Source organism: Sebastes fasciatus, chromosome 1 (assembly GCF_043250625.1).
Source record: "Sebastes fasciatus isolate fSebFas1 chromosome 1, fSebFas1.pri, whole genome shotgun sequence".
NCBI lineage: Eukaryota > Metazoa > Chordata > Actinopteri > Perciformes > Sebastidae > Sebastes > Sebastes fasciatus.
Window position 1 is genome coordinate 3,458,077 of NC_133795.1, and position 21,191 is coordinate 3,479,267.

General features: G+C 40.0%; 2 protein-coding genes and 2 long non-coding RNA genes across 6 annotated transcripts in view; 2 read left to right on the forward strand and 2 right to left on the reverse strand.

Annotated features, from left to right (window-relative positions):
* The window catches only part of cdk18 (cyclin dependent kinase 18), a 55,897-nt gene extending 50,184 nt beyond the window's left edge, over nt 1–5,713 (forward strand). For all 3 annotated transcript variants that reach the window (XM_074641316.1, XM_074641233.1, XM_074641407.1), the window contains one exon: nt 1,610–5,713. In XM_074641316.1, coding sequence (XP_074497417.1) covers nt 1,610–1,644 — 35 coding nt within the window. In that variant the 3' untranslated portion in view covers nt 1,645–5,713. The remainder of the gene's footprint in view (nt 1–1,609) is intronic.
* The window catches only part of LOC141771623 (uncharacterized), a 151,015-nt gene that overhangs the window by 87,432 nt on the left and 42,392 nt on the right, over nt 1–21,191 (reverse strand). The gene's annotated exons all lie outside the window — the stretch shown is intronic.
* The window catches only part of mfsd4aa (major facilitator superfamily domain containing 4Aa), a 56,803-nt gene continuing 43,751 nt past the window's right edge, over nt 8,140–21,191 (forward strand). Inside the window, exons 1-6 of the mRNA XM_074641106.1 lie at nt 8,140–8,477; nt 16,724–16,922; nt 17,834–18,088; nt 19,368–19,491; nt 19,580–19,695; nt 20,431–20,604. Coding sequence (XP_074497207.1) covers nt 8,245–8,477; nt 16,724–16,922; nt 17,834–18,088; nt 19,368–19,491; nt 19,580–19,695; nt 20,431–20,604 — 1,101 coding nt within the window. The 5' untranslated portion in view covers nt 8,140–8,244. The remainder of the gene's footprint in view (nt 8,478–16,723; nt 16,923–17,833; nt 18,089–19,367; nt 19,492–19,579; nt 19,696–20,430; nt 20,605–21,191) is intronic.
* The window catches only part of LOC141771582 (uncharacterized), a 43,788-nt gene continuing 39,376 nt past the window's right edge, over nt 16,780–21,191 (reverse strand). The window contains exons 2-3 of the long non-coding RNA XR_012594734.1: nt 19,558–19,705; nt 16,780–16,916 (exon numbers count right to left, since the gene is read on the reverse strand). This is a non-coding gene — a long non-coding RNA (uncharacterized LOC141771582). The remainder of the gene's footprint in view (nt 16,917–19,557; nt 19,706–21,191) is intronic.

A 21,191-nucleotide genomic window follows, 5' to 3' on the forward strand; every position in this document is an offset into this window, starting at 1 on the left:
GTTGCTATGTATAACAGACTGTTACTACGTATAGTAGACCTTTGCTACGTATAGCAGACCGTTGCTACGTATAGCAGGCCGTTGCTATGTATAACAGACCGTTGCTACGTATAGCAGATCGTTGCTATGGGCGCAGTTCTGATGTCAGACTCTGGCGGACTATTTTTGTGTCAAATATTTGATTTCTTCAGTGAGTAGCCGTGTAATAAGCAGGATAATGTACAGCTAGCGGGTCATTGTTGTGAACGGCATCGCCCTGTCGGGGTTTCTTTCACAACAATGACCGGCTCGCTGTACATTATCCCTTACATAATTGATAAAAGTATTAAAATTGTGTCATAAATAAAAATAAAAAAATCTGACTTTTTTTTGTTTTCAAAACATTTTACTAGATAAACACACAAAACATATTAATCCAAAAGATTTCTTAATGTAAAAACATGAACAAAATATTTCCTAATCCTCCATAAGTTATTTGAACGATGCAATTTTTTCAAGTTTTTTGAGGTAATGCTCATTTTTATGAGCTGATTGAGTGCAAAGGCTTTCTGATGATATATACCGTAATGATCACGAGCGTCCAACGACGTGAAAGAAAGAAGCCTAACTGTAGCTTTCTGCTGCAAAAAGAACGAATGCTCTAGTTATTATGGTTTTTGTTTTAGATGGGTTTAAACAGGATCATGCAAAACAACAGCTCTGTTTTGTTCCTGACCACAACATCTGAAATGTCGACGTGTCTGCAGATGTACTTTGCTAATTAGCGAAGCTCTGCGAGAAGCCTGGCATGCTGACTCTGTTTACTGTGACACAAATAAAAATACCACAGAGAAGAGTCTCAGAGGAACTGAACAGAAAATGAAAATAAACAAGTTGTCTCCTAACTCAGTGCAGCCTACTGTCACCCATTAATATACTCTAATAAGCTCTTCGTTTACTTAATAAGTCTCACTGTGGCTTCACTGTTCATTTTGGCAGCTGTTTTAGTCTTAGTCTTAAAATGAAAATGCTAATTAGATTTAGTCACATTTTAGTCATTTTAGTCACCAAAAAGTGATTTCTACACCAAAATGTAGCTTTAATGATACACTCTCTAATTTGGTTATAGCCTCCAGTGGCATCTTCAAATTGTAATATTTCCTCCCAGCTCAACATTAGAAACCAAACTGAAGGTTTCTATTATTTATTTATTTGTTTATTTTCTTCAGTTAACTGTTAAGTTGCACTTTATGTAATAAAATGGTGGTTCAAAGCCTTCTCAGTATTGTGAGAAATGCTGAAGATTTAATTTATTTATTATTGTTTTGGCCTGCAGTAGTCAAATTTAAACATATTAAATCTAAAAAAAATACCAGCTTATTTCGTCGTAGTTTTGGTTAAAGAAATTAACGCTGTATGGCTTTCTTTTCCCTCTGGTTAGTTTCATATAAAGCTTTAAGCAAGTAGCATCCAACTGATAAAGATTGAATGAGGAAAAGTCTTTGTAAGATAAAAGCATGAGTCCTCGCTTCCCATGAAATACACAATATCAACGGTTTCAGTTGGTGCCCGTTAACACTGAATAATCACCACTTTAAAATAAGTGTTCAATCTCTTTGTCTCTCTTCAGGTCGAGGAAAGAACCGACGACAAAGCATCTTCTAGAGGTCGCAGAGGACGATCGGACACGCACAAGAGAAGAGAAGCTGCCTTTTTCCGACCACAACACAAAGGCCGACACAGCTCAGCACACTCACAAGCATGCTCACCTGGGTGCACACATCTGCATGTACACACCAAGCCACGTGCACTCACTCATTTCTGAGGCAGCTGACCGCGGTGACACACGGGGTTTCTGGAAATACACTCGTACTGCGCTTGAAGTGGCTGAGCTGAGAAACACTCTCCATCTCAACACACACACACACACACACACACACACACACAAACACACTGAACATACCTGCACCCATTTGCACAATCAGCGACACTGAACATGCTGCCATTACACACCAGAGATTTATTTATAAGTATCCTGCTGACACACACACACACACAAGATTTCAACCATTAGGCCCCTAAATAAAGCTGCTCTGTTATAACGTACTCTTATATGCTAGCTTGTATAATTTCCATTCAGAGCACACCCAGGGCTCTAGCCATTTAAAGTAGCGACCACATCTGGAGCATCATACAGACGTAGGGGTTGAGGTGTGAGTGGAGGTCAGTTCAGTTTTAGGTAAAGTCTAACAAGGTGAACTTGTTTCCAAAGTTGTTTCCAAAAACGTTTGTCTTACTAAAGTTTAGGACGGTTTCTGCACAACCCAGTCGCCAGAAAAAATGTTGTGGCGGGATACGTTGAATATCGGCGTTTCTGAACCAAAAAAAACATTTCATAAACACGTTTCATATCAGCCTCGTATCACGCTTGCAGAAACGCACAGTCATGTGGTTTCAATGGAAGCCGGGGACATGAGTCTACAGACCGACGGCCGACACCTGTCGCTGCGTGACGGGTGTGACGCGCTACAAATAAAGTTGAGCTGGTTTCAACTTTTTCCAGCCCTCCAATGTACCCATAGAACCCATTTTCATTCACATATCTGGATGTCAGAGGTCAAAGCATAGGTTTGGAGCGTTATTTAGCCTCCTTTGTGACAAGCTACTTGGTTGGTACCGATGGATTCATTAGGTTTTCTAGTTTTACATGATTCCAGTATCTTCACTCTAGCTTTAAAACTGAGCTGCTACAACCAAAAAATTGCAAGTTGCATTAATGCGTTAAAGAAATGAGTGGCGTCAAAACAAATTTGCGTTATCGCATTAACTTTGACAGCTCTAGTTATTATACCACGTAACTTTCAATGTATAACAGACCGTTGCTACGTATAACAGACCGTTGCGGCGCATAGCAGACCGTTGCTACGTATAGCAGACCGTTGCTATGTATAGCAGACCGTTGCTACGTATATCAGACCGTTGCTATGTATAGCAGACCGTTGCTACGTATAACAGACCGTTGCTACGTATATCAGACCGTTGCTACGTATAACAGACCGTTGCTACGTATAGCAGACCGTTGCTACGTATAACAGACCGTTATACGTACGTATACGTATAATACCACGTAACTTTCACTAACAGTTGCTCATTGTACTGCGTCTCTTGCTCTGACCGAATGCAAAAACATCCACATTCAACGTATCCGTGGTTTACAGAAATGTACAACGGCAACATTCTTCTCCTGGTGACTGGGCTGTGGCTTAAAGACACACTCTCTGATTTGGTTATTAGCATCCAGCAGCTTCTCCAAATTATAAAATATCCTCCCCAGCTCAACATCATATAGAAATACTGAGGTCATAAATCCCCCCGATGCTCCCCTCAAGACCTTCCAACAATGATGATCAGAAACAAAGAGAAGGTCATTTATTTATATTCATTATTTATTTTAACTGTTGCTCTTTATGTTAATTGAATTTCCTAACATCAATGTCTATATGATGATTCAAAGCCTTCTCACTATTGCCAGGAGTAAAATAGACATATTAAATCTGAAAGAACCAGCTTATAAAATGCTCCTCCAGGTTGCCAACAAGCACTCGCTAAACAAAGAGTTTCTTTGTTAGCTATAAATGAGCTACCAGGCTAATTAACCAGCAAAACGTCATCATGAGGCTGCCGGCCTCTGAAATGATGAACAATAAAGGGTCAACCTCATACAGTACGTTATCTAAATGCATCATATATGGAGCTAATGATGGTTAGCTGGCGTAAATTAAACAGGCAGCTACGGGTGTGTTATGTCACCCGGCAGTCTTGAAGCAGTCCAGACACTGACCACGTAGCAACACACTGTTCATTTACAGTAACTCTACTCACATGAAACAAACACTGAACTCACCATTAAACTCCATCATGAATATAAAACGTTGTAAAATGGATTCACGTCGACCGACTCGCCTTGCCGCAGCGTGTTTCAACTCAGTGTGGGGGTTTCGTTCCATACGGCGTTAAGAGCCGACTCTCACTCCAGTTTTTTGAAGTTGCCTTAGTGAACTGTGCATGCTATCTTGGCTTGTGAAGAATCTATATTTGATCTAGTGTAGCCGACGTGTTAGGAGGCATTCGCTTTGTGTGTGTGTATTTCTTAGTCTCCTATTTGCACAAACCAGAAGTGTCCTCTGAAGCCTGCTCCCTCCTCCTTTGTGTCTTACCCTACGTGGCTCCAAAATATGACCCCCGTATCGAACCAAAACCCCCTAAACCCTGGACCAGGAAGCTGGGAAAGTATGTCCTACAAGTACTTTCTAGTAGCAGACGACTCTCAGTAGGACTCACCACTACCCCTTATATTTTGCACAGCTCTATTGCACCTATTGCCGGGGAGCAGCTTTTGTCTGAAGGACCACGGTAGGCAGCGTACAGACAGAACTAGAATCTGCAGAAGTGACACTTTCAAATCTTCCTGATATAAAGTCCCTCACAGTTCCCATGTGACTGAGCCCAGAGGTTATGACTGTGTGCCCTGGAAGATGAAATCAGAAGTGATGCCGGCTTGTGGCAAAGCTGCACTCTCCTCGCTCCTTAATCTGCCTTTACTCCCTCTCCGTCAGTCAGTAGGCCTGTGAATATTCTCCATCAGTCAGTGAGTCTCACCTGACTGCCATGTTGCCAAATGATCCACATGTGAACGACCCTACAGAGGTTAAACGTCCAGCGCTCCCCAACCAGTCAGAACTGAGGAGGCCTTTTGCATAACAGGCGAATAGTCTTAAAGAAATCTACACCGAGTCTACATCTGCCTTTGATTAACACTTCTGGATTGATTGGATTCAGAGAATCAAGTGAGAGCAAATGAATGAGACTGTTCAGGGAAGACAGAGGTAGAGATGCTGACCAGTAACCCAGCGTGATCTCCTCCTTACTTACGTCATATTTTGCCGCTTGGGCAGAAGCCCCGGCAGCCTTTTGTGTCGTATCTTGATGCAGACGGTTCGCTCGTGGTTAACGTTGTAACACGTGGTGTGATTAGGTTTAGGCAACAAAACTACTTGGTTAAGCCGAATTCACATCAGGCTGCAGCGAAGTGCACCTCGTCGTATCCGTGCAGGTCAGGAGAGGTTCAGTTTGTGTCTGAGTGAACATTAAATGGCCGCTGAAAGATTTTTCTACCTCTAAAAGTGAACGAAGCTGATGGAAGAATCACGTTGAGACCGCGTCGTTCATACGTCAGTGAGGGCAAGTAGAGGCGACGCCAACGAGGAGAGACATTTAGAGACATTAAGGGGCCACCCTGCTGGGACTTGAGAGGGATGTATAGCCGTGGATGTTACTCCTCCATCCTCCCCCCTCCTCCCCTCAGTGGCAGAAGTATTACTGTGCGTTTAGTCGTGGTAAATGAAGCTATTTTAAATACTGTAATGAAAAAGAAATAATATATACGTATTTTAACAGATGTTTTCATCTTTCTCAGTGAGTTTTATGCCGTTGAAAAAAATAAATAAAAATAGAACGCTGTATTTAAAATAAAATAAAGAAAAAAACCTGCAGATGTCTAAATGTTTTATAAAAGATAAGTTTAGATTTTGTATAAGATGTGATATTTTGTGTGATTTGTCTACATTGTTATGAAATGAGAAATTGAATGTACTGTGACTGCCAACGGGCGTACAATTGATTAAATAATTGATTAATTAATGAATAAAGAAACTAAAATTCTGGCACACACTCACCTGCTCAATGTCTTTTTTTTCTCCGGCTGCTTAGTTAGTTAATTATGATGATATGATGTCGTTGTTGGAGGCTACAGATGTACAATAACATAGGTGAACAGAAGGTGGTGCTGTCGGCGTACTGCATACAGGATTTTTTAAATTGATGCACAGATGGTGATTAAGGCAGCAATAGTTATAACATCATGATCCAATGTTTACTGATATTTTGTAGACAGTGACTGTTGAAATTTTAATTAAAATATGACTTACTTTTAAATTCCATTTTACTAAATTTGTAAAAGAGCATAAATTAATATAATAATAATAAATATACTCAATAATGTACATTTCACAGAACAAGATTTATTGTAATGACCTGAGTGCAGTGACCTACTTACTTAATCTCTAATTTTTCACCTATTTCTTGGATATAGTTCAAATTTGCACTAATAATCTCCTGATATCTGCCCTACACCTCAAAGCAATATGAATATCAAAATATGTATTTATTATAAAACTAGAGCCTATAGAGGCTTTTAAATACAAAGATGTCATAGGTTGAAATTTCACACAGACACCTTTTTAAGAGAAAGTTACTTTTATTTAAGCTAAAATATGATGGTGTGTTGTCACAGTTGAAAAACAATAAAGGTGTAAACATTTAAAGTGAGGATTAAAATGCATTTTTCATGTCAATATGTAACAAAATATGCAAAAATAATTGGTTTTATAATGTTTTTATAATCATTAATAATTTTCATTTATATATATATTACGATGGAGTGTTAGGGCCACATTGAGGGGAAAATAAATCGTAATTTAATGATAATAAAGTCATAACTTTAAAAGTCATATTATGATTAAAAAAAAAAGCATAATATTACAGGACTTAGATCCCAAAATTTCGAAGGAATAAAACATTTTTTAAGAAAACATGTTACCAGCAACCAACAAAACGGGCGAGAGGACACTTATACTAAAGTATAACTTCACAAGATGCTCCACGTTCCTCATTTTCACACAGACGGCACGCTGCTCTATTTCCCCTCTAAAATAACACGTAAAATTACAACTTTATATTATGACTTTATTCTCATAATATTACGACTTTTTTTCTCGTAAACCTCTGACTTTATTCTCCTAATATTATGACTTTATTCTCCTAATATTATGACTTTATTCTCCTAATAATATGACTTTATTCTCTTAATATTATGACTTTATTCTCCTAATATTACGACTTTATTCTCATAAACCTCTGACTTTATTCTCCTAATATTATGACTTTATTCTCCTAATAATATGACTTTATTCTCTTAATATTATGACTTTATTCTCGAAATCTCAGATTTTTTTTCCCCTCAATGTGACCCTAATACTCCGTCGTAATATATAAAATAAGATTAACTATTTTAATTGATTTACATCAGTAGTTAATTATTTTCTTGTCAGTATGTAGCTGCTTCTCCATCCAGCAGGAGGCGGTGATGCGCCTCTAAACTGGTTTACCGTCAACCGCCAATAAACACTAAAGAAGAAGAAGACTGACCCGATGCATCAAGGGTTTCTCTACTGATGCTCCTCATGTCCAATTTGTTTGGTTCTTCTTCTTCTTCTAGTTTAACTGCGGTTCGTTAGGTATAAGCTGAATACCTCCACCTACTGGGGGGGGGGATTGGGATGTTACAGTTGCTCCTATATAACAACATAAAGAAATGCAAGAAAATATAAATAAAGGAGTATGTAACATGTAAATTATGTACATAATGCTACACCATATATGTAGAGTAAAATAAAATAAAAATAAAAATAAGAAATTAGATAATCAAACATCTACAATATATACAGCCACAGCGTAAATAAGTAAATACAAAATGCTGATAATTGAGATTTATTAAGTTTGTTTAATATAAATGCAAAAATAGTATAAATAAGAATGAAAAAGGATATTTCTTAAAAAGTACAGTATAAATAATAATTATTATTGTTGTAGTTGTTATTATTATTATATACTGTGATTTTTTATTTTTTATATATACATATATATATATATATGTATATATATGTATATGGGTGTTAAATATAAATGCAAGAATAGTATAAATAAGAATGAAATAGAATATTTCTTAAAAAGTACAGTATATATTATTATTATTGTTTTTATATATATATTATTAAGTGTGTTAAATATAAATGCAAGAATAGCATAAATAAGAATGAAATTGAATATTTCTTAAAATGTACAGTATAAATTCTGTATAAATTATTGTTATTATTATTATATATAAACTTAGAGAGAATATAAATAAGAAGCTGCAGGCTGGCACCCAACACTGATCTGAGAGCAGACAGACAGGTGGGCGGGACCTCAGGCCATCAGCCAATCAGAGCCTCGTCCGTCAGTAGGACAACTACCACTAAAGAGTGCCCAGACTGAGTAACTCTGGAAACTGTGTTTACTTTCTTCGTTGGCAGACAGATCCTGATAGAGCTCCTCGGTGTGAATGAGCAGCTGGCAGCTGGTTTCTGCCTCCTCTGACAGACCGACATGAAGCTGCTGGACGAGCGGATCTGGTCGCTGTTTAAGCTTCACAGGCAGTACACCATCACCTACTGGAGCGTCTTCTTCAGTTTCGGTCTGTGCATCGCCTTCCTGGGACCCACAGTCCTGGACCTGAGGTGTCAGACCCACTCCACCCTGGGACAGATCACCTGGGTCTTCTTCTCACAGCAGTTCTGCCTGCTGGTGGGCAGCAGCCTGGGAGGACTCTTCAAGAAAACGTGAGCAATGAGTGGGGACATGTCCTGTGGTCTGACAGTGTGCTGGTATTGATCTTATCAAACCTAAAGGAGTGTCATATTCCTATAGTGGGGTGACTAATGTAGGACACCTATAAACTGCAGTGGGTGTAGGTCTTCCTCAAACTAATAAAAGTCAATAAAACTGTTGATATTTAATGTATTTCTAATAAGCCTAAATGCTTCACAACTAAAGTGGGACACTGCCTAATGTGGGACGCCTAAACTCCAGCATAAACCTCTGTTTTGTAACAGCAATAACATTATAAGTGGTAAAATGACTGAACATGGGATTGCACATTTAGCCTTGAGTGTTTCCTACATTAATTTAGGTGATTTTAAAGTGTCCCACATTTCGGACTGTCCCACATTAGAAAATCAAGATTTGTCTTTAAAAAACTTGGCATTAGAGTTCTGATATATATATATGATATATATTACCACTTCTTTTTGGTTTGATTAGTACATAGGGCTGCACATTATGGCCAAAATGCTAATCACGATTATTTTGATCAATATTGATATCACAATTATTTATCACGATTATTCATTGATTTTAGCAACAACATATTTTTATGCACTTTCACATTAAAATAAACAGAGCACTGTCTTCACTTCTATGCTGTGCTACATCCCTGTTAATGTACAAATTAGGGCTGCACGAAAAAAGTGTAATTTTTTTCTGCTATAAATATTGCAATATGATAAAATACAGGAATATTCACCCTACCCCTTTGGTTAGCTACATTATAAAGTTTAATGCTTCAATCTGGTGCACTTTGAGAGCAGAATTAACAGCAATAAGAGTTAGATAAACAATTTTATGCTTTTGATTTAATCATAAACACATTGGTTGTATAGATTAGTTTAGGAAGCGCTTGATTTGATATGCTGCAGAGTTCTTTATGAGCAGAACGCGCATTTTAAACATCAATATTTACAGACGATCATGTTCATTTCATTGTGGGAAGCCAAAATTGCGATTAATTGTGCAGCACTTTTAGGACACATCCTGGGGATTTCAGAGTGGTACTGGGTTTGGATTTAATGTACTGGCTTTATTCCAGAAATCTGAAATGAAAAAAAATGTCCCACATTAGGCTAATTCCCCCTCTTCCTATGAAGAACTAATTGTGTCTGTGGTACTCAACAGAGACTTTATAGTCGCCATATTCTGTCTAACAATGTTCCTAAATATTATTTCACAAAAATATTGGCAGGGTTAAATCAATATATATTTTGTTTTATGGTCCTGCAGGCCCATTTTAACAGCTTCATCACCTTGATACCGTGACTTTTCCTCATTACATCTTAATGGCTTATAAACATGACTTTATTGTGATGAAATGAGACATTACTTCTGTTTGGTTTCTCAGCTGGTTAAATACTATAGAGCTTTAACATGCTCTATATCTGTGATTGGTGTAGACAGCACGAGTTCAACTGTCTGGGCTCTAGCTGATTCCATAACATCATAGGAGAACATACTGTACATTTCTGTGTCTGAGAATGACAAACAAAAGGAATGTATGTGTCCATATACCATATTAAACCTGAGCTATTTCCTTATACAATAATACAATACAGGAAATCTTGTACAGGAAATTTGTCTCCAGCTCACCAGACAAGCATTTAGTAAAAACAAATACATAAACAGGTTATATTATACATTAAAACAGTTCATGTCTGTGGCTTAGAGCTACTCAGTTACTTTGTTGAGTTAAGAATAATGATGGCGCTAGTTGGGATGAAGGACTTTTTAAAGACATTTTTAGTAGCTAGAGGGGCTCTATAGCACCTACCGGAGCTCAAACTGGCTGAAGAGAGGACGGCAGCTGATCTGCCAGGATACTCCTCGCTTTCTTCCTCGTCCTTTCTGTAAAAAAGACAGTTTATTCTTATATATACAGGGTAGGTCAGGGTAGGGTGACCAGGTGTCCCACTTTATGAGGGACTGCACAGCATTTTTTATTCCTTGTCCCACGTCCCACATATTGAGACGATGTCCCACATTTTCATTGGCTCTAGTTTTCAGAAGTCCACTACAGTCAAACCACTGCAGGACGGACACTTTTCTAAAATCTGTTTTTTATCCAATTGGCTGTGAAGAAAGCAGGGAAGGCTGTGTTTTGTTCAAGTGCACGTTAACCTGTCACCGTCTTTGCTACGCTATATGACCAACGGGGAAAACTGCAAGTCACCACAAAACTATGCAGAGTAACAAGCTATGCAGATTTAGGCGGAATATGGTGTAAAGTACCACAAAGAAAAAGAAATGCAGCTACAACAAAGACTGAGAAACTAGTTGTATTAGTAATTTGCTAAGCGACACAGTACATGTGAGTCTCATGAAATTTTGGGCTCAAAAAAAGATGGGCCGATCTATGGATGCATTCGGGCGTTAAAGCATAGACATGTTACAAGGTAATTGGAACAATAGAAATGTTTATTATTTAAGTTAGATAGACACTATATAAAAATTGTAGACTATACCTCCCAGCCTTGGTAACGTTGTCCCACACAAACATACTGTGGTTTATAAACTGGAAAAACAAAGTTTGGAAACTTGTGTTTGGTGGATTATTTCTCTGTTGTTACAATGCTAATTGGCATTGTATTTTATATCGTTGGAAAGCCTGTTTATTTACCTTCGCAATGATGTCCAACTTGTAAGGATCATGCATTTGTGGGATGAGCAGCACAGCTGATTATGTGGGGAGCGCCCAAGAAAGATTTGCCAAAATGCTCCGTCAATGGTGAACAGTGTATTCTCCTGTTGGTGTTGACTCTTGTTTTGAGTTGTTTGGTGGATTGGATGATTGAACTCTCTATCAGTAACAAGGAACAAACAAGACATATTGGCAATTTTACACTTTATTCATTTAATACAATATGTCAGGAACCTCAGTAGCGGTGGAAGATCCATACGCAGCCACAACAGCCTGGCACCTCCTCCTCATGCTGGTCACCAACCTGGTCACACGTTGCTGTGGGATGGCGTTCCATTCCTCAACCAGGATTCGTTGCAGGTCAGCCAGCGTGGTTGTGTTGGTCACTCTAACACATACAGCACGCCCAAGCTGATCCCACAAGTGTTGAATTGGGTTGAGGTCTGGACTCTTGGCAGGCCGTTCCATTCTCTCTACTCCCACATTGTGGAGGTAGTCTGTGATAACCCTGGCTCTGTGGGGGCGAGCGTTGTTTCTTGGAGGAGGAAGTTAGGTCCCAGATTGTGGAGATATGGGATCACCACTGGCTGCAGAATCTCATCCTGATATCTCACTGCATTGAGATGGCCTTCAAAGATGACGAGCCTTGTTTTGCCAGTGAGGGAGATGCCGCCCCACACCATGACAATGCCCCCACCAAAAGCTGTTACTCGATCGGTTCAACAATCAGCATAGCGTTCTCCGCGTCGTCTCCATACTTTGACCCTGCCATCCAACTTTGGCAGACAGAACCTGGACTCATCACTGAACATGACATTCCCCCACATGTTCAGGTTCCATTGTCTGTGTTGTCAACACCAGCGCAAACGGGCCTGACGGTGAAGGGCAGTCATTGCAGGCTTCCTGGTAGCCTTATGAGAATACACTTTTTACCATTGGCAGAGCATTTTGGCAAATTTTTCTTGGGCGTTCAGATTTACAAGACTTCTCCTTAAGCGGGACTTGGACACAATAACAAACAGACCGGATCAAGTGAAAGTTAAGAAAAACATTCTGTTTCTCAGTAGGGTCCTTTCCATAATGTTGTCAGATACTTATAATACAAATTTGAGCCTGTTGGTGGCAAAAACAAGAACCTTTAGTGAACGTAACGTTACACTGACGCTGCTCACTTGTTTCGCAGCTGCCGGTTACAGCGCTCTCCCTCAATACTGGACCAATTTCAAAAAGTGTTGTCCCCATTAGTCACTTCGACACAAAAACATGGGAAAATAGAGTCCAGGTTGAAAAATACAGAAGTTACCCTTTAAAGAATAGTATAATTTAAATTTACAATCTTAAAAGCATGATGCCTACTTGTGTTAAACTTCTAGAAAGCCTTGCACCATAGTTATTTTGGGAACTTTAAAACCTGACTATTCATGGCAGTTAAATATAATAACAATAAAATATAATAAATTATATTATACTGTACTCTATAATCCACCAGAATTGCATACATTGCAGAAAATGTTTTGTAACAACATTTAGACCATAACATAGGGAGATGATAACATAACGTGATTGAAAACATGACATTTTATGATTTGAAGAAATGAAAGTTTGGTTGGTGGCTGGTAGGGCTGTCCTGTCGACTAATCGATTAGTTGATTTAGTCGACGGATCTATGAAGTTGTCTTGTGAGTTTCTCCACAAAGAATCACACAAAAGCACCACTTTATATCTTGAGTTTACCAGAGATGTGCTCATTAGTTTCTTGGAAATAAGTCATGAAAAAAAGCATAAAAAATGACTAATAGGCTAAAGAAAAACCAAAACAACTGATTACGCTGCATTCACATGGAATCAGACGGACGGACAACACCTTCTGGACGGCACCAGGAAGACAAACAAACAAACAAACAAACAAACAGTCCGACGTAGTGGCAGGACGGCAAAATGTAACACACGTGACGATATGTTGCTATGGTGATGGAATAAAATATATTAAGTAAGGGATAATGTACAGCGAGCCGGTCATTGTTGTGAAATAAGGCGATGCGGCACCCGGACGCGAAGCGGAGGGGTGGAACCGCTAGTTGTACATTATCCCGCTTATTACACGGCTACTTAAGAAATCAATAATTTGACACAAAAAGGTCAGACATCAGAACTGCCTCCCATAGCAACGGTCTGTTATACATAGCAACGGTCTGCTATACATAGCAATGGTAGCAACGGTCTGTTATACATAGCAACGGTCTGTTATACATAGCAACGGTCTGCTATAAAGAAATAAAAGACCGTAGAACACCGTGACTGACCAATCAGAATTGAGTATTCAACAATTATTTTAGTAATGCATGTAGCTATAAAATGCAGCTTTTTCTTTAAATATTTTATTGCAAACTTTAATAACTTTCTCCAGAGGGAGGGTGATAGGGAACATCCGGTTGTAAATTCCATCAGGAGGACGGCAAAAAGTTATAATATTTTAACTTTGGACGGCAATGCCGTCTACTGTTACCAGTTTTCTCTGCCGGCCTCACAAAACGTTCCCGTCCTGCTCTCGTCCACTAACATGATATCCAGTTTGCCGTCTACTATCTGCCTGACTCCATGTGAATGCAGCATATGTGGACTAATCGACTAGAAAGGGAAGTTCAGTCCAAAGTTCCCGAGGTTGGTGGGGTTCTGCCGGGGAATTTAGACACATGAATACAGCCCTGCCCTTGAGGTTGAATATTTCATATGATTGGCTGGATTTGAAGTATTTCAAATAGAAAAGTATATACCACATTGACTTTTAACTTTGACAGTTAGGACTCTGTTCTAAATTTGACTGGCAAATGCAAAACATTCAAATGACAGCGGCTTGTTTCAGGTCTGTGCCCTCCCTCACACAGTGAGCAGCCAGTGGACTGTGAATGTGTGAAGTTAGTTAGTTGATCTTAGCGTGGAACTGAAATATATCCCTCCTTTGTCACACATCATTTTCTAATAAATAAATATTGATCCATTTCACATCACTTATATTCTACCATCTGCAGGCTCTGTTACATAGAGAGTAGAGAGACCAGAAAGACGAGAAACACTTATCATCTCATTACATTGAGTCTACACCTAAGGTAGCGGATGTGAGGCTGTGCTCTGATCACCATCTTAGTTATTGCTAATTAGCAGAAAACACAAAGTGCAGCTGAGGCTGACAGCCTGGACACACCAGGAACGTCAGGAGAGCGTGGCGGCTGCGTGGCGGCTGCGTGGCGGCTGCGTGGCGGCTGCGTGGCGGCTGCGTGGCGGCTGCGTGTCAACCCTTTCTTTCTACATAGAGTTTGCCTTTTAATGGCCATTTCATTTTATTATAAATATAATTTATATTTATTTTAGACTGAGAAAGGTTAGGAAACGTGTGGTAATTTGTAAATAATAGTAATAATCCACAATTAAAACTCTTTCCAAGTCACTGCATGTTTTAGAAGACTATCCGGCATATATTTCAGAATGAACGCCTCGTGTTAACAAATGAAGGAATTCTCTCCACAGAAAAAACAATTGAGGGCATAGATTTTTAAATGAAAGCAGGAAGTGTTGATTTAAAAATAAGTCTTTACTTTTTTTCATCTCCGTAACATATTGTACAGATAGACATCGAAACTGTAGTAATGTAGCTGGTATGATGTCAATATACTGTCAATAGATCACTTTCACTGTCTGTTTTTGCTGTGAAAAAATAGGCGAGACCTCTATTCTCTAGAAGAGACGCTGTCTCACGCGGGCAGTGTGGCTGCTCTAACATGTAAACACGGACGCCGAAATAAAAAACAACAGGTAACGCAGCTGCCACGCGCTGCTGATACAATAATAAAACTGTCAACATGTCTCATGGTGGCACTTGAAGAAAGGTTAGGAAGTCAGTAGGAATCATCATCTGGGGACCATGAATGCCTCTACCAAATTTTGTGCCAATCCGTCCAAAAGATGATGAGATATATACTGGAAAAACAAAGTTTGGAAACTTGTGTTTGGTGGATTATTTCTCTGTTGTTACAATGCTAATGGTCATTGTATTTTACATCGTTGGAAAGCCTGTTTATTTACCTGCGCAATGATGTCCCACTTGTAAGGATCATGCATTTGTGGGATGAGCAGCACAGCTGATTATGTGGGGAGCGCCCAAGAAAAATTTGCCAAAATGCTCCGTCAATGGTAAACAGTGTATTCTCCTGTTGGTATCGACTCTTGTTTTGAGTTGTTTGGTGGATTGGATGATTGAACTCTCTATCAGTAACAAGGAACAAACAAGACATACCGTTCCATTCTCTCTACTCCCACATTGTGGAGGTAGTCTGTGATAACCCTGGCTCTGTGGGGGCGAGCGTTGTTTCTTGGAGGATGAAGTTAGGTGCCAGATTGTGGAGATATGGGATTGCCACTGGCTGCAGAATCTCATCCCGATATCTCCCTGCATTGAGATGGCCTTCAATGATGACAAGCTTGTTTTGCCAGTGAGGGAGATGCCGCCCCACACCATGACACAGCCCCCACCAAAAGCTGTTACTCCATCGGTGCTACAATCGGCATAGCGTTCTCCGCGTCGTCTCCATACTTTGACCCTGCCGTCCAACTTTGGCAGACAGAACCTGGACTCATCACTGAACATGACATTCCCCCACATGTTCAGGTTCCATTGTCTGTGTTGTCGACACCAGCACAAACGGGCCTGACGGTGAAGGGTAGTCATTGCAGGCTTCCTGGTAGCCTTATGAGAATACACTGTTTAGAGCATTTTTCTTGGGCACTACCCACATAATCAGCTGTGCTGCTCATCCCACAAATGCATGATCCTTACAAGTTGGACATCATTGTGAAGGTAAATAAACAGGCTTTCCAACGATGTAAAATACAATGACCATTAGCATTGTAACAACAGAGAAATAATCCACCAAACACAAGTTTCCGAACTTTGTTTTTCCAGTTTATTACAGGATAACTGAAAACGTTGACCTGCTGGTGGCGCTAGAGGAAAGGTTTGAGGATTATGAATATTATTTACAATATGTTATGATAATCCATGCAATAGTTTGATTGAGATTTTCTATTCTGGACCAAAGTGGTGAACCGACTTGATAATTTCTGCCACTACTGATTACGTCCACTCTACTTGTGCCATGGTATCACAGGCTCTGGGGGAAATGTCCTAACAAACTAAAAGTTATCTAGGACAAGGTTAAAGGGAGATTGGAAAGTTGGCAGGACAGAAGGTGGAATGTGAAGGTGTGATAAAAGATAACGGAGCAGCAGACCGTCAAGGTGACTTTACTGCAGCCTGAACTAGTTAAAGTATTGATAATCACTGGCAACACGTTTTATAAGAACAGGGTTTGTAAGTAAAGGTTAAATCAGTCAAACTAAAACTCTGCCTTAAATTTACACTTTTTAACACTCTGAGACCCACAAAAGACCCCTGAGACCCTGTGTCGGGTCTCAGGGGGTTAACGACTGACTGAATGTCATCAACAGTCTGAATATACTGCCTAATACTGTGGGTGTTGTCTTCTCTTTCTGTGTCTTCTCCAGACTCCTGTCCTCCCTGTTAGCCCTCTTCACCTGCACTCTCATCATCTCACTAGTGTTTGCCATCATACCGCTATGTGACCACGTGGCACTGCTGTCTATCGCCATGGCGATGGCTGGCTTAGCCATGGGGGTGATTGACACCATTGCCAACCTCCAGCTGGTGAAGCTGTACCAGAGGGACTCCGCCATCTTCCTGCAGGTCAGAGGAGGAGAGGGAGGGGAAGGGTTAAAGAGTGTGTGTGTGTGTGTGTGTGTGTGTGTGTGTGTGTGTGTGTGTGTGTGTGTGTTCTGTACTGTTCAAGATGCTGTACTATGCCATTACATATTTCAGAAAGTGATTTTATGGTTTATTATACTGTTTGGTTTGGTCTCATTGCTCTCAGCAGCAGCTGTTTTCAGCAATAAAGCTTTAATAAACCCTTTCCCTACTACCTGTCCAGCACCGACTGCCAGATGTAGATTGCTAGCCATATAAATGTTATACGGCCATAAAATTAGGCCTAGACCACGTACACGAGTATTTTTAAAAACAGTGTTTTTCCTCCTTCATTCTCATCCGAAAATCACCGTCCAGACGAAAATGCGAAAACACAAAGACAAAGTCAAATCAGCAGCTGCCAGGCACAGAGCTCTCCACCTCCCGTTGGGTCTGTCCGCAGAGGCTGGTCCCTGAAGGAGTTTCTGGTGAACCTGCATGATGTTGTCTGATTTTTCCGCGGAATCCGACCCGATGTCACCGATGACGAGCGTTAAGAAGAATAACTACATAGAAATAGTCGATCATCTTGCAGATGTTCTCGTTTACTTATGTAGGTCACATAGAGGCATCGGTATTAAATTGAGACCGGTTCATAACCAGTTAAAAGTTCCTCACAATAACTGTAATATCATGTTAACTTGTCCAATTACTTTTGGTACCCTGAAAGGTGGAGTCTATGTATACAAATGGTTGTAATTCTATACCCTTAAATCAAAGCTGAATGTCTGCACTTAAAGATATACTAACTGTTTTATTTCAAATCCAAAATAACAAAAATGTTATCACTGTCCAAATACTTATGAAGCTGAGAGCATAATCATAAGGGGATCTGTGTCCATGTCTCGCCCTAGGCCTTGCACTTCTTCATAGGCCTGGGAGCACTGGTCAGTCCTCTGGTCGCTGATCCTTTTCTGGCAGAGGACTCCTGTGTCCTGGGTGCCAACTGGACCGCCAACTCCTCCTCTTCCTCAGACCTAAACCACCTCCGCAGCAGCCAGGCCGGGCATGGAGCAACGATACGCAACATCTCAGAGTATCCTCTGCACACCGAGGGTGTAGTCATCACCAGGGTGTCGTACGCTTTCTGGATCATGGCTCTTATCAATGTGAGTTCATGTCAATATTACATATGTCATATGATTGATGACACAGAGACGTATGCAATGCATGCTAGTAGAAGTGATATTTTGTAAATGACAGTGACTCTTGTAGCTGCTGGTTGGCAGGCTAGCTGTGAAACCAGCGGTGCGTTCCAATGCCCATACCCTACCATACTATTTAGTATGCCAGAAAAAGATTTAGTATGTCGCAATACATATTATGTCAAATGCAGAATGCCGAAGATACCAGGATGTCCTACTACATCCGGTCGCATTTTGCAGCAGCTTTGACAGATGACAGATGATATAGCGCATTCAAAGTTTGAGGCGCAATGTTATGACGAAGTAGTATGTCCAAATTGTATGCATACTGCATGCAACAGTATGTACTTAAAGTAAAAAGAAAAAGTATGCGATTTGGAGCGTAGTGTGATTTGACAAAGATTATTTTAGATTAAAGATTACTCACGACATAAATCCAGGAGAGGATCTTCTTCTGAGTTATACTAATGGTTTCTCTGTCCAGTTTGCGTGTTTTGCGATAGTTACGGTTAGTTACTACTTGCCCGGGGTCTTATTTTTGTTGAGATATTTAAGTTAGCATTAAAGTGGTGGACTGACTGACTATGCCAATCCTAAAGCCACATCGCTAGCGTGGCTAAAAAGCAGGATAAACATTTCACAAGTGATTTCCTAACATGAGTCTTTCATGTGTTCCACCATCTGCTGTGTCTGTTGTGAAACTCAGAGTGTGTATAATACAGTCAAACACGTGCGGTTGTCTTCATTTTAACATTGAAAGAATTGAATTTAACATTTAAACATCACTGTATACTTAGTTGGTGATACAGATGGCTTCTTGGACCTGGAGGCCAACACGAAAAAACAAATCTCAGCTGCATAATCATACAATTTAGGCATCCCATGACTAGATTTTCCCATGCAGGGTTGCACAATTATATGGGGAAAATTACCATAATGGAAGTAAATGATATAATGAAATTTCTGAGCAGTGTTGCTGCTCAGAAAATTGTCTTTTCTTTTCAGTTTTGTTCTTCTTATTTGCATTTCTTCATAAGCTCTAATATTGCCTCTCAGATAAAGCGATAAGCTCGGCAAAAAATACCACTGCGTTTTTCTGTTTGAACTGGATCTGTTTCAAGCAGGATTTTATTTTTATGAGGTATGGGTCGCAATTTGACTCAGCTGACAGGAAGTGTTGACTGTTGACTTGGTTAACAATTAGCCTCTTTGTATGTGTGTGTGTGTGTTTGTGTCCTGGCAGCTCCCTGTGCCAACAGCAGTGCTCGCTTTAATGTACCACGAGAGACTGCTGCCTTGCTTCAGCAGCAGTCCACCTCTGCTGGACAGAGACTCCAACGCGAGCCCCACTGAGTACAGTGGTCAAGGTAATGCATGTACAGTACAGTATATGTGTATGCTTGTGACCACTATATTTAAATGAAATGACAGACCTCAGTATCCCTCTCTCTCCAGGTCAGGGGAGTGTGTTTGGTTGCTGTAACCCTGCCAAACTCCGGGGTCGCCCTGCTACTTTCTTCATTCTCCACGCTCTGGGTGGGGCCATCCTCTTCATCGCTGATGGGATTATAGTGAGACTTCCTGCTAACACACATATAAACACACACATTTAACGCTATACTCCAGCGTGCTGTGGGCAAAGAGGGACAGACGTAAGGCAAAGATACTGTGAGGTTAAAGGGACAGGTGCATGCTGGTAATGCTTGTAGTTTGGCTGCTGATTTGGCACATTTATCAATACAGTAAGAAGTTGGGAACTGCAGCGGTGGCTGTGCTCATGGAGGCAGTTAAGTTAAAAACCCTTAGCGCTCGATTGCTGCAATTTGCTTAAAAAATTGCACTCCTTCTCTGATTCATAACTTATTTAAATTTGAACAAACAAACTAAAATATTTTTAAAGTTCAGTGTGACTTACCCTTTCCGAGGATATCTCTGATAACCGTCGCGTATTAACATCCATAAATCCGGGTAGAAATCATAGAAAAAAAGACGCTCCTTATAACTTCAGAAGTTCAAAGTAATCCACTGATAATTGTCTGACTACACCTGTCTACATCCATGGGTACATTGCAAACAATGAGGCATTATACTTTCTGTTAACATCCCTCAAAGCCTTATGGGAACTGTAGTTCCAAAACGTAAATGATGACCCAATTAGAAGGAAGGCAAAAAATAATAAAAGTGACAAAATCTATTGATATTTTTCATGTTGCAGTATAAATCTTTATTTATTTATTTTTTACACTGAGGCTCAAATGTCCTATTAACATCTGTGCTAACCTCCAGCTGTGTTTGTTGCACTGCAGGGCTCCTACGCTGGCTTCGTCTACACCTACGCAGTGTCCCCTCCTCTGCTGATGGGTCATAAGACCGCTGGCTGTCTGAACAGTGTATTCTGGGCCTCCATCACTGTAGGAAGACTGGCTTTAATCTACCTGTCCTACAGATACACAGCACCCAGGCTGCTCACCTTCAGTCTGGTATGTACATACATTTAAATGTCCAATCCTCCCTAAAGTGAATACAGTAGTTGATCTCACAGTGCAGTGAGAATAGAGCTCAACAAGTGAGCGTCACATTGATTTGAGTGTCACACTGAGCAGTAATTTCTAGTGTAACCAATAGAGCTCATGCACAGCTGTTGTATGTGTGGTTCTAATCAAATATTTGATCTGGCTGGGAATGTACATGACAGGACCTGTGGCATCATTCACTCACAAGATGATTAAAGAGTTATATAAGTACCATTATCGTTAATCTTTTAGCCAAACTAAACTATTCTGTCATGTTAAACACTTGACTTTGGCACTTTAAGGACAACAGAGTATTATCATCTGCATTTTCTCTTATGTCCACTCAATATCAGCTCCAACTGTTACAGAGCTCTGCCATCTAGTGGTCTGAAAGGTGAATTGTACCTTTGGATGATGAAATGAATGCAGGCAGCTTTGCTGTGAATGTTTGCTTTGAGATTTTTCATGTTTTTTCTTTTGTTGGGATCAGATAGACTGAGAGCTAAAACAAAACATTTCAGAATACACAACCTTGTAGAAAACAGGACATTTCA